The sequence below is a fragment of the Pleurodeles waltl genome, chromosome 3_1 (genome assembly GCF_031143425.1).
Source record: "Pleurodeles waltl isolate 20211129_DDA chromosome 3_1, aPleWal1.hap1.20221129, whole genome shotgun sequence".
Classification (NCBI taxonomy): domain Eukaryota; kingdom Metazoa; phylum Chordata; class Amphibia; order Caudata; family Salamandridae; genus Pleurodeles; species Pleurodeles waltl.
The window spans coordinates 701,139,068-701,151,199 of NC_090440.1; the positions used below are offsets into that span (position 1 = coordinate 701,139,068).

General features: G+C 45.7%; 1 protein-coding gene across 2 annotated transcripts in view; it reads left to right on the plus strand.

Annotated features, from left to right (window-relative positions):
- The window catches only part of HDAC1 (histone deacetylase 1), a 160,622-nt gene that overhangs the window by 24,845 nt on the left and 123,645 nt on the right, over positions 1-12,132 (plus strand). For both annotated transcript variants that reach the window (XM_069223369.1, XM_069223370.1), the window contains exon 2: positions 9,097-9,209. In XM_069223369.1, the coding sequence (XP_069079470.1) occupies positions 9,097-9,209 (113 nt within the window). The remainder of the gene's footprint in view (positions 1-9,096; positions 9,210-12,132) is intronic.

Sequence of the window (12,132 nt, forward strand, 5' to 3'; positions counted from 1 at the left end):
CCACCCCCCTTTTTTTTTTTTTTCTTTTTTTCTTTTTCTCCCAACCTCCGCTTGACAGATCACCCTTAAATTTCCATGCACAAACCACCAGAAAGGAGCACTATTTTATTTCTTTTAAAAAAATGTAATTCTTCTTTTATTTAAAGAGTCATGCAAAGTTATTAGCAACACAATAAAAATCATTTTCTGTGGTAATGTGATCCTAACTATAAATACCTTGTGCCTACTGCCACTGCATATGGCGATATATGGTTGTTCTAGTTAGGACCAACTTTTTCATAGACGGAGAGTTTTTTGTTTTGCCAATAATGTTGGTGCCATTTGAAAAATCTTTATGAAATGTTCAAAATTAGTACAACAGTTCAGCTGCTGTCTTGAAAGTTTTGGGGTGGGGCCGAGAAAAAGGGGTGGGGTCCCAAAAGGCTTCTTCCTTATTTTATGTCTATGGAATAAAAAAATGTTTGACACTGCTACATCCCAAGCCCCTGAACGTGTATTTCGTTTTCCAAATTAATTTCTTGTAAGTTTTCAACTGCAAGACAAATGTATCCTTTTCTCTGAGCCAGTCCGAAATAGCTCCTCAAACTCATCAGTGCTCAACCTGGATAGGTAGGGACTGTGCCAAAAAGTTACAGAAGGCCTTGAGATTAATGTGTTTCCAATTCCATTCCTGGACAGCGTGCCAGGGAGAAGTAGTTTCCTAAAGGAAGGAACATGCATCCTAAATGTATTTAAATGATAGTCCAACCAAGAGCCTGGGATACCATTGAGATTAAAGATGGAAAGATTAAGAGGCCAAATTTGGTTGAGCGTATGACCCTTGATGTGAGTGGCAGTGGGAACCTGCTGGATAACATTTAAACATGTCAATGATTGCCATTTAATTCATTAGCCCAAAAATTTTAAATCCCAGAAGAAGGGTTTTAGCGAAATCAATAGCCAGAGCCACCACCGATTTGTTCAGCAATGCTGAAAATTGCGGCATATAACCTGGGGGTCTGCATAAGATAATGCAGAGCAGAGGGTGAATCTAGTTTTATTAACATATTTTCGGATGGTAAAACGTCAACTTAACTATAACGTATCTATCTGTAACCCTTTTTTTTTTTTTCCCCAGTGAATATAAATATATATTTTTTAATAGTTTGATAACAGCACTAAATGCTAGGGCAACAGGTAGCTGTGAGTCAGAGTATAATCTGTCCTTTGCTGTAAAAATAGATTTGAGGAGTCTAGCTAGCAATTGTGTACTGGGAAAGGTAGGAGGGGGTGGTGGCATTTGAAGTACAGATGCTTGCATTGCTAATAGCTGCACATCAACATTACCTTAAAACATAATGAAAGGTTCAAGAAGCCCTATTTGCCCAGACAAAGAGAGCCTGCACAATTTTGGGTGGTGGATATAGTCCCATCTGAAACCCCAAACCTTTTTGTCATAAGGCTGCATTAAAAAAAGCAAGAGCAATTATGAATTAAAACCTACCTGCTTCAGGAGCCATAAATGTACAGTTCTAGGCCTTCTTCAGCCTTGGGATAAGAAGGACGGCAGCCCCTCTCTAAAATTAGTGGAGGCCTCACTCCACCCTCATCTAACCCCAACTTGTACCCTAAGCACCCTTCTGCCCGTATTGCTTCTGCTCGTCTGCTTTTGTGCGCTTTAACTTGGATTGGTAACTAAAAAAAAAAAAAACTCCTTCTCATTTTGTAGGCGCGCACACATTCATAGTGTGCTTCCCCTTAAAATGACCCAGGCAGTTGTGTCGAAGGCTTTCTGTTTTTTAATAATTTTAGTAATGCTGCACAGTATCACAGCGTCACTAAAAAACATTGGAAAAGCCAGTAGGTCACAAAGGTGATACTGATGGCTTTGCCAATGTGTGTTTCTTTTTCATTCAGCACCCCATTAGACAGCAACCAGTGCTTAAATGAGTCCCTTCTTGATCTTGGTTTGGTGGTGTAGGAAGCTGGCCTGGTGTGTGGTGAGTACCTTTTGGTACTTACACCTTGTACCAGGTCCAGGTACCCCTCTTAGTGAAGTGTAGGCAGTGTCTAGAAGCCAGGCTCCCTAGAGTTAGATGAGCAGCCAAGGCGTATCTAGAAGACATGCAAAGCTCATGCAATACCACTAAAGTCACACAGTACTTACACACAAGAAACAAAACACTTGGTTGTACAAAAATAAAGGTACTTTTATTTTTAGAACACAGTATCAGAAAATAGTAGATATGCAACCCTCCACTAGGAGATAAGTACATTTTATTTATTTATATATAATATAATCACACATTAATAAACCGTAAGAGGCATAAAAATGTTAGAAAACAGTGTAAAATGGCAATAAGCAATAGTAGCCCTAGAGGGAGCCTAAACCATATACTAAGAAAGAGGAATGCGAACACAGGGCCCCCACCTAGGTAATTAAATTGTGTAGAGGGGAGCTGAGAGTGCTAAGAAACCACACAGGTAAGTAATACAGTACCCACCCTCCCCCAACCAGTGGCCAGGAATGCAGGAGTAAAACACTGGATTTCCCCAAAACCACCCCAAAGGATGAAAAAGAAGACACCCAGAACAGCCTGCAAGAAATCAGCAATGGATTACTGAAGATGGAGACCTGTGGAGAGAGGGGACCAAGTCCAGAAGTGTCTGGGGTGGGGGTGTAGGAGATACTACCCACCCAGAGGTACCTTTTTGAGTTGGTTGACGAAGAAGGAAGACAGGTTAGAACAGAAGCTGAAGAAGAGTTCCTGAGGTGTGCAGAAAGGTGTTGCAAGCTGGATTGCAGATGGGTGTCAGTGAAGGATTTCCACCAACAAGCCTTGGCAAAGGCAAATTTGCGGTTGGAGGAAAAGAGGTGTTGTTGGGAACCAGCAAGGCCCAGGAGGGCTCTACCCAGGAGGCAGAGTCACTGGGTACTCTGCGTCGCAGATGGCCCACAGGGGCAGCACCCGCAAGTGTCCCACAGGACAGGAACACAGAAATCGGTGAAGCAGCCCATGCAGCACCATAGAAGTTAATCCCACGTCGCCGGAGGACCACGCAGAGTCCCAGGACTTGCAGGTGGGAGTGCTGGGAGCTGGAGCTACACGTCGCATGAAATTGCCCTTGGAGGTGAAGCAAACGAGCCTTGGCCGTTGCAAAGGACACTGTGCACGGGGATGCTGTCTTGTGTGGAGTGGAAAGGACTTCCATCCGTGATGTAGCATCAGAAGGGGAGAGCCACGTAGCCAGCTACCTTGTGCAAACTAAAGAGTAGCAGTCTTCTGAGGAAGCGCAGCTGGAGAAATACTGCAAAGCTGGCAGGAAGTCTGGATACAATGTTGCAGAAGATTCGTCCTTGTGGATCTGCAGCTTGTAGGTTCCTGGAGGGTCAAGTCGCGGTTCTGGAGGCCAGACGTTGAAGCAGAATTTGAGGACCCAACCAAGAGAGAGACCCTAAATAGCCCTGGAATGGTCACCTAACCAGTTAAGCACCTATAAGAAGGGGACCCTGACGTCACCTGCCTTGCTTGGCCACTCGGATGCTCCCAGAGTTCCCTACCAACCTTGAAATAAAGATGACAGAACCCAGGGACCCTCTGGAGGAGCTATGAGCACCACCCCTGGTGTAGTGATGGACAGGGAAGTGGTCACTCCCCTTTCCATGGTCCAGTTTCGCACCAGAGTAGGGACGGGGGGAGGTCCCTGAACCAGTGTAGACTGGTTTATGCAAGGAGGGCACCAAATGTGGCCTTCAAAGCATTGCCAGTGACTTGGGGAGGCTACCCCTCCCAGGCCTGTAACACCTATTTCCAAAGGGAGAGGGTGAAATCCTTTGTTCTGCCTTCCTGGGCTTGAGCTTCTCAAGCAACAGGAGGGCAGAAACCTGTCTGTGGAGTGGCAGCAGCTGGGCTGCCCAGAAAACCCGGTAAGACTGGTGGTAGCAATGCTGGGGGTGCTATAAGGAGCCTCCAGAGTGCATGGAATCATACTTCCAATACTTGCAACAGTATTAGGGTATGATTCGGACATGTTTGATACTAAACATGCCCAGGTTTGGAGTTACCATTGTATAGCTGGGCATAGGAAGTGACCGGTGTCCAGCGCACATATAAAATGTCATTCCCGCCCTCACAAAGTCCAGTAAAATGGGTCTGGAGTTTGTTGGAGGCACCTCCGCTAATGCAGGGGAGCCCCTCACACACAGGTAACTGCACCCTGCCCTCTGGGCTGAGAGGGCCTACCATAGGGGTGACCTACAGTGACCTGGTGGACCTGTAGTGAAAACAGGTGCATGCACCCGTTTCCCGCAGGCTGCAATGGGAGACCTGCAAAACCCTTTGCATGGACTCCCTATGGGTGGCAGGATAACTGCTGCAGTCCATAGGGATCCCCTGAAACCCCAATGCACTGGGTACCTCTGTACCATGTACTAGGACTTGCGTGGGGGGACCAGTATGCTAATTGTGGGAAGAAAAAGGTACAATTTAGACGAGAGAGCAAAACTACTGGCGCCCTGGAAAGCAAGAACCCTGTACACACCGTCCCAACATACTGACAACAGGCAGAAAATGGGGGTAACCATGCCAAGAAAGAGGGCACTTTCCTACAGGTGGTACCTCCGTAGCCAAATCAGTTTGCCCATTACCTAAGAAGCTCTACCTCTGATCTAGATATGATTTGGTTTTTAGCAGATTCTTTTGTGCATACAATACCCTTGGAAGCCAAGTTGTGCATTGAATAGGGAAGACCAGCTCTTGGTTTTTCTGTATTCTTCAAGGGCTCCTGTTCTTTTCCTAGTAGCCTCTGAATTCACTGCCTAGCAATTATATTGATGTTTAAAAAAAAAAAATATATATATATATATATATATATATATATATATATATATATATATATATATATATATATAAACACTTCTTCCTGGAATACAGAGAAAGCCAGCACTCTAGTTTGAGGATCATAGCTTTAATTAATTACAATTAATTCACTTCAGGACGCGTTTCGGCTATGTGGTTAGCCTTTGTCAACTGTTTGAAACGCCGTGGCACAATCAATTTAAATAGTTGGCACATGTGATGATAAAACCAAAATGGTAGAAATACTCCCGTCTGTTTTTCCTTAAATAGGTACGATCTCCATTTCATGTGCACTATAACTTTAATTAGAATTCGACCGGCATTTCATAAGTGGTTTTGCAGTTCTTTAAAATAAATAAGTCATTAAATCACCTTCATTGTTCAATCGTTCCCAAGTGGGATATTCGTCTTTTGTTGGTGCATACTTAACATCCTTTTCTAAGCGCTGCAAAATGAAATCTCTTGTTGCTTGAAAAGCATATTTCCTCTCACTCCACCACTATTGCAGAAATCTGCGTGATGCCCAGCTCCGAAGGTCTGTAACAGGCCCCCGGGGGCACTCCGACCTTTAGACAAACACTCCTGCTTGCGGATGCCGGTGTGCTTCCAAATCGCTGGTGGTGCTCGGAATGGCGCTCCGCCTTCGCCCTTACATAAACACTTCTTCCTGGAATACAGAGAAAGCCAGCACTCTAGTTTGAGGATCATAGCTTTAATTAATTACAATTAATTCACTTCATATATATATATATATTGCATGTGCTTTGATCGTTGATTACGTAAGAGCTCTTTCAATTGAGCCCAACACAAAAAGTGTTTTGTCTACTGAATTAATCCAGAAACGGGAGGACAACTGTATGTCCTACCGTGCACCAAGAACAAAAAATCAGAGTCTAACATAGCTTGGAGAGTAGCTGCAACGTTGTGCAATTCCTGAAACAATAAACTGCAAATCCTAAAGACAACTTTGAGCTTCCCTGACTGCACCAAAAACCTGTAAATGGAACGAAGCAATAGGAGGGCTGCATAGAATTACATGAACTGTTCCACGAATGCCAACCTTGATTCAGACCTTAAGAGTGTTACAGATTGCAGTGGTTCTAGCTGAAAACATCACGTGAGCACTTTGTGTGCTGTAAGAGTGGGAGCAACCACAGGCACATAGCACTATACTAGATCCATGCGGTCCTCAAAGATGGAGACAAACTGTAGGAAAATGCCACTGTTGGCATGGTTACCTCCTAACTTTTTGCCTTTGGTTGATGCTAGTTATGATTGAAAGTGTGCTGGGACCCTGCTAACCAGGCCCCAGCACCAGTATTCTTTCCTTAAACTGTACCTTTGTCTCCACAATTGGCACAGCCCTGACACACAGATACGTCCCTTGTAAATGGTACCCCTGGTACCAAGGGCCCTGTGGCCAGGGAAGGTCTCTAAGGGCTGCAGCATGTATTGTGCCACCCTTGGGACCCCTCACTCAGCACATGCACACTGCCTCACAGCTTGTGTGTGCGCTGGTGGGGAGAAAAAAAACCAAGTCGACATGGCACTCCCTTCAGAGTGCCATGCCAACCTCACACTGCCTGTGGCATAGATAAGTCAACCCTCTAGCAGGCCTTACGACCCTAAGGCAGGGTACACTATACCACAGATGAGGGAATAGCTACATGAGCACTATGTCCCTACAGTGTAAGCCAATTCTTAGACATTGTAAGTGCAGGGTAGCCATAAAGAGTATATGGTCTGGGAGTTTGTCACACAAACTCCACAGTTCCATAATGGCTACACTAAATACTGGGAAGTTTGGTATCAAACTTCTCTGCACAATAAATCAACACTGCTAGGCTGACCAGTTTCTGCCAGCCTGCCACATCCAGACGGGTGTCTGGCCACATGGGGTGAGTTCCTTTGTGCACTCTGTGACCAGGAACAAACTCTGAACTCAAAGCCTGGTATTACAGTGCCCCAGGGCACTCCAGCTAGTGGAGATGCCTGCCCCGTCTGGACACAGCCCCCACTTGTGGCAGCAAGTCCAGCGGGGATAATGAGAAAAACAAGGAGTCGCCACCCTCCAGCCAGGACAGCCCCTAAGGTGTCCCCTGTCTTAGGAAATCCTCCATCTTGTTTTGGAGGATTTCCCCCAATAGGATTAGGGATTTCCCCCCCCCCCGCTTCCCCCCCACGGGAAGGAGACACAAGGAGGGTGTGGGCAACCTCTGGAACAGTAGCCATTGGCTACTGCCTTCCATCCCGAAACACACCCCTAAATTGAGTATTTAGGGGTAACCCTGAACCCAGGAAAACAGATTCCTGATGACCTGAAATACGAAGAATGACTGCTGACCTGAAAGCCCCACAGAGATGACTGAGACAACAACTGACTTGGCCCCAGCCCTACTGGCCTGTCTCCGGACTCAAATAATCTGCACAATGATGCATCCAGCGGGACCAGCGACTACTGCCGACTCGGAGGACTGCCCTCCAACCCAAAGGACCAAGAAGCTCCTGAGGACAGCAGCTCTGTCTCAGCAACAAAGATACCAACTTTAAAGGGCCTCCAGCCTCACTCAGAAAGCGCGAGTCCTCAACACTCTGCACCCAATGCCCCCTGGCTTGTGTCCTGAAGAACCAGCACTGCAAGGAGGACCCCCAGGCGACTCCAATGACGTGAACACCCTGAGATGGCCCCCTTGCACCCCCACAGCGATGCCTGCAGAGAGAATCCAGAGGCTCCCTCTGACCACGACTGCCTGGTAACAAAGAACCTGATGCCTGGAAGAAGCACTGCACCCGCAGCCCCCCCGGCCCGAGAGAAACCAACTACTGGTGCAGGAGTGACCAGCAGGCAGCCCTCATCAATGTCCAGTCAGTGGTTGGCCCGAGAAGCCCCCTTGTTCCCTGCCTGCATCGTCAGAGTGACCCCCTGGTCTCTCCATTGATTTCAGTCTAAAACCCGACACCTACTTCGCACACTGCACCCGGCTGCTCCTGTGCCGCTGCGGGCGTATTTTGTGTGCCTGTTTGTGATTTCCCCAACCCCCCCCCCCCCCCCCCCAGTGCTCTACAAAACCCACCCTGGTCTGCTCCACGAGGACACATGTACTTACCTGCTAGCAGACTGGAACCGGAGAACCCCTGGTCTCCATAGGCGCCAATGTTATTTGGGCCCTACTTCGACCTCTGCACCTGACCGGCCCTGTGTTGGTGGTGCTCTGTGTTTGTGGTTGACTTGAACCCCCAACGGTGGGCTGCCTATGAGACTGAACTTTTAAGTGCTTTGCTTACCTGATAAACTAACTTGTACTTTCCTCCCCAGAAACTGTTGATTTTTTTTTTGCAGTGCCCACTTTTGAAATGGCTTATTGCCATTTCTGCCAAAACTGGGTACATTATGGTTTTAGTTCAAAGTTCCATATTTACCTATGCCAAGTACCTTACAATTTATGTACTTACTTGAATTCTGAATCTTGTGGTTCTAAAATAAATTAAGAGAAGGATATTTTTCTATATAAAAACCTAGTGGCCTAGAGTTAAGTCTTTGAGTGTGTGTGTTCCTCATTTATTGCCTGTGTGTTCCTCATTTATTGCCTGTGTGTACAACAAATGCTTAACACTACCCTCTGATAAGCCTAATGGTCGACCACATTACCACAAAATAGATCCTTAGTAGTATCTAATTTTTGCCGCTATCAGCCTCTAAGGGGAACCCTTGGACTCCGTGCCCACTTTCTCTCACTTTGAGATAGTATATCCAGAGCCAACTTCCTACACAAACGTTCAGAGTATGAGCTGTTAAGTGAATGCACCGTTTATTGATCTTGTATATATGGTTATTAAAATATATATTCACTGACTATTTAATGTGCTTACTAATGTTCACCTATGGGATATAGATGCAGAATTATTTGTCCCTTCCAAAGCACACCACTGTATTTCTTGGAACTCCATAATAGTGAAAAAGGCAGTATGCTGCCACTTTGTGTACGACCGACATTTCATCAACAACGTTCCAGATAAGTCCCTTTGGTTAAGCATGCCACCTAGTGTAGGTGTGGGGAATCAGTCTTTTTTTTAAACCCTCAATAAGTTGAGAACCAGATAATTAAAATAATCAAAAACGTTTGTCTCAGGATAAAACACTTCCATGAGTTTGTCATAAATTATCTCCATTCCTAGAGTAGACCTCCCCTTAGTCTTATAGGTTTGGTTTACAGTGTGAAGTGTTATTTACTACTAATTTCTTGACTTTTTTTTTTAGGAGATGTTGGGAATTATTACTATGGACAAGGGCACCCCATGAAGCCCCACAGGATCCGTATGACTCACAACCTCTTGCTCAACTATGGACTTTACAGGAAAATGGAGATCTATGTAAGTTTCTCTCAAATGTTTGCAAACTAAGAGGGAGGAAGTGAGGGTGGTGTTGGCTTTACAAAGAAGCCTAGCCTCGGTTTGAGAAATAAAAAGGGAAGCTTGTCACACATGAAAATCTTATGGCTGGCCAGTGTGTGCTTTTGAACTGGGATAGCTTTCTCCCAATGATCTGGTATTGTGTGTTGGGGGGGTTTGAAGTGGAAAAGGGGTTCTTTCTAATTATCTGGTGTAATGCATGAGGGGGCTGGAATGGATGGTGATTAGGTATCTGATAGATTTGGGGGGAGGGGGGGGTTGTGTTGATTTTGGTCAACTGCAGCCTCGCAAACTGAACAGAAAAGCTTGGGGAGAAATACCATGGAGCCTCTCTCCAAGTGCCTTTAAGTGCTTCATGGTTGCTGATTCCCTGGCATCGCTATATTCATGGGTCTGTTTTCGAAGCAGGAAGTTTGTTTTTCATGATGTCTTTAACTGGGTAAATTATTATTATTATTATTATTATTTTTTTTAGGCTCTTTCGCATTGGCTTGGCTACTGCCAGCCATAATAAATGGAAAAAATGCACTCATTTGTCCCATTGGAGTCACTTCAGTACTATTGTTTTCTAAACTAAATTCAAATTTTTTATGGCAGTAGTTTTCACAGAAACGGTTTTGAAAAGGCAGCAAAGAAATGGAATTTGGCAACTTAACACCTCAGCAGGTTTGATACTAAATCTGAAAAAAGTAGTTCTTAGCAGGAACCTTTTATTTGCAGAGTTTTGCTTTAGTGAGCTGTGGTATTGAGTTCCATATCTGTGGTACACAATGCTGTTATTTTTGTGCTCCTTATGGGAACTTTTCTTTCAGTTCTTCCATCCGTTTTTGTTGCTGCTGTTTCACTGTACACAAAGACACACATTGTTAGAAATGGGGTCTCTTGTTGGCAGTGGTGTGCACCTTGTCCAAGTAGGGACCCTCACTGTAGTCAGGGAAAGGGAGTCACAAAGCTACGATAACCCCTGCACACCCCCTTGGTAGCTTGGTTAAAGCAGTTTTGCGTCTCCCAGAGGCAATATGTAAAGTATTTGTACACACAGTAACACTGTGAAAACACCACAAAAGTACTCCATTCCAGTTTCGAAAAATAGCCATTTATCTGAGTAAAACGACCAAAAAACAACAAAAATCCAACATACACTAGTAAAGAGACACATTTTTAAAGATTAAATGTGGAATAGCGCTTAGAAACACAGTAACTCCAACTGGGGCTATCAAAATGGCTTGACTGAGTTCCTTCCAACAGTCCGGCGCCACCCGCAAGGGAGCATGGCTGGCCACGGAGTCTTGTAGACCGCGATTACGGTACCTTGGAAAACAATGAGGAAACAAAGGTGCTGCATGGAGTTTGGGAGGTGAGGCGTCGCTGGAGCAGGTGCAGCGTTGGTTCCTTACAGCCAGGCAGGGGAGGTGAGGTGAGGTGCCGCTCCTTACCATTGTAGAGGAGGTGGCAGCAAGGCATTGATTGCTTACGACAAGGTGGTGTTGATGAATCCAGCAGGTCAAGACGCAAGGCATCATTTTGCAGTGTCATACAACAGGCCACAAGTGCTGTGGTGGAGACTGAATCGGGTGCCATGGATGTTGGTGACACAGCACTGTGGACTCGTGCAGTTGCGGGACTCGGAGACACTGCAGTGGTGTCTGGCCTGCATTGCGGGCCACAGTTGTTGCACTCAGAGGAGACCACGGCTCCTGAGCAGGCATCGACGTTGGGTCATAGAGTGGCACTGTTTCCGAAGTCATTCTGGAAGTCGATGCACTAGTTTCTGCCTTGTTGTGCCATAACTCACTCCCAGGGGCCCAGGAACTAGATTTGGCACCATTTGGAAAGTCAGGACTCTCAGTAAGAGAGGCCAGGTACTGGCAGGGGAATTATTTGATTTTCCCAAGACTTCTTAACAGGAGGCAAACTCATTCCAAGCCTTTGGAGAATCTTTGAAAGCAAGTAGTAGAAAGCCAAGTCCAGTCCTTCCATTCCCAGGACAGAAGCAGAAAGCTTCATGCCAGCACTACAAAGCATCAGGGAGAGTGGCAGTCCCTCCTACAGCATCCAGCTCCTCCTGGCAGAATTTCCTCAGTCCAGAAGGATTCTAACTATGTGATCTCAGAGGTCCAATACTTCTACTCATTTCTGTCTTTGAAGTAGGCAAAGACCCTGCCTTTCCCTGCCCTGGCCCCAGAGACACTCCATGGGGTTGGAAACTGATTTGTGTGAGGACAGACACAGCCCTCTTCAGGTGCAAGTGTCAGCTCCTCCCACCACACTAGCTCAGGAAGACCCATCAGCCTGGTGATGGGCCATCAGGATATGCAGGGCACACCTCAGCTCTGTGTCACTGTCGAGAGTGAATGCACAAACGGCCATCTGTCATCCTGTCCCACACGTGTATTCAACAGACAAGCAGCGGCACAAAAAGGTTAAGCAAGAAAAGGCCCACTTTCTCCAAGTGGCATTTTCAAACTCACAGTGCAAAAACCCAACTTCACCAAAAGATGTATTTTAAAATTTTGAGTTCAGAGACCCCAAACTCCATATCACCATCTGCTCCTAATGTAAAATTAAACATAAAAGTTATTTCAAGGCAATCCCCATGTTACCCTATGGGAAAGGTGGGCCTTGGAATAGTGAAAAACGAGTTTAGCAGTATTTCACTATCAGGACATGTAAAGCACACCAGTACATGTCTACCTTTTAAATGCACTGCCCCCTTGGGCCTACTTTAGGGTGATTTGTAGTAAAAGGGAGGTCGAAATTACGATTTTAAACTACACACATAGACACTGCACTGGCAGGTCTGAGACATGTTTTATGGCTACTTGTGTGGGTGGCACAATCAGTACTGCAGGTCCACTATTAGAGCTTGATTTACAGGTCCTGG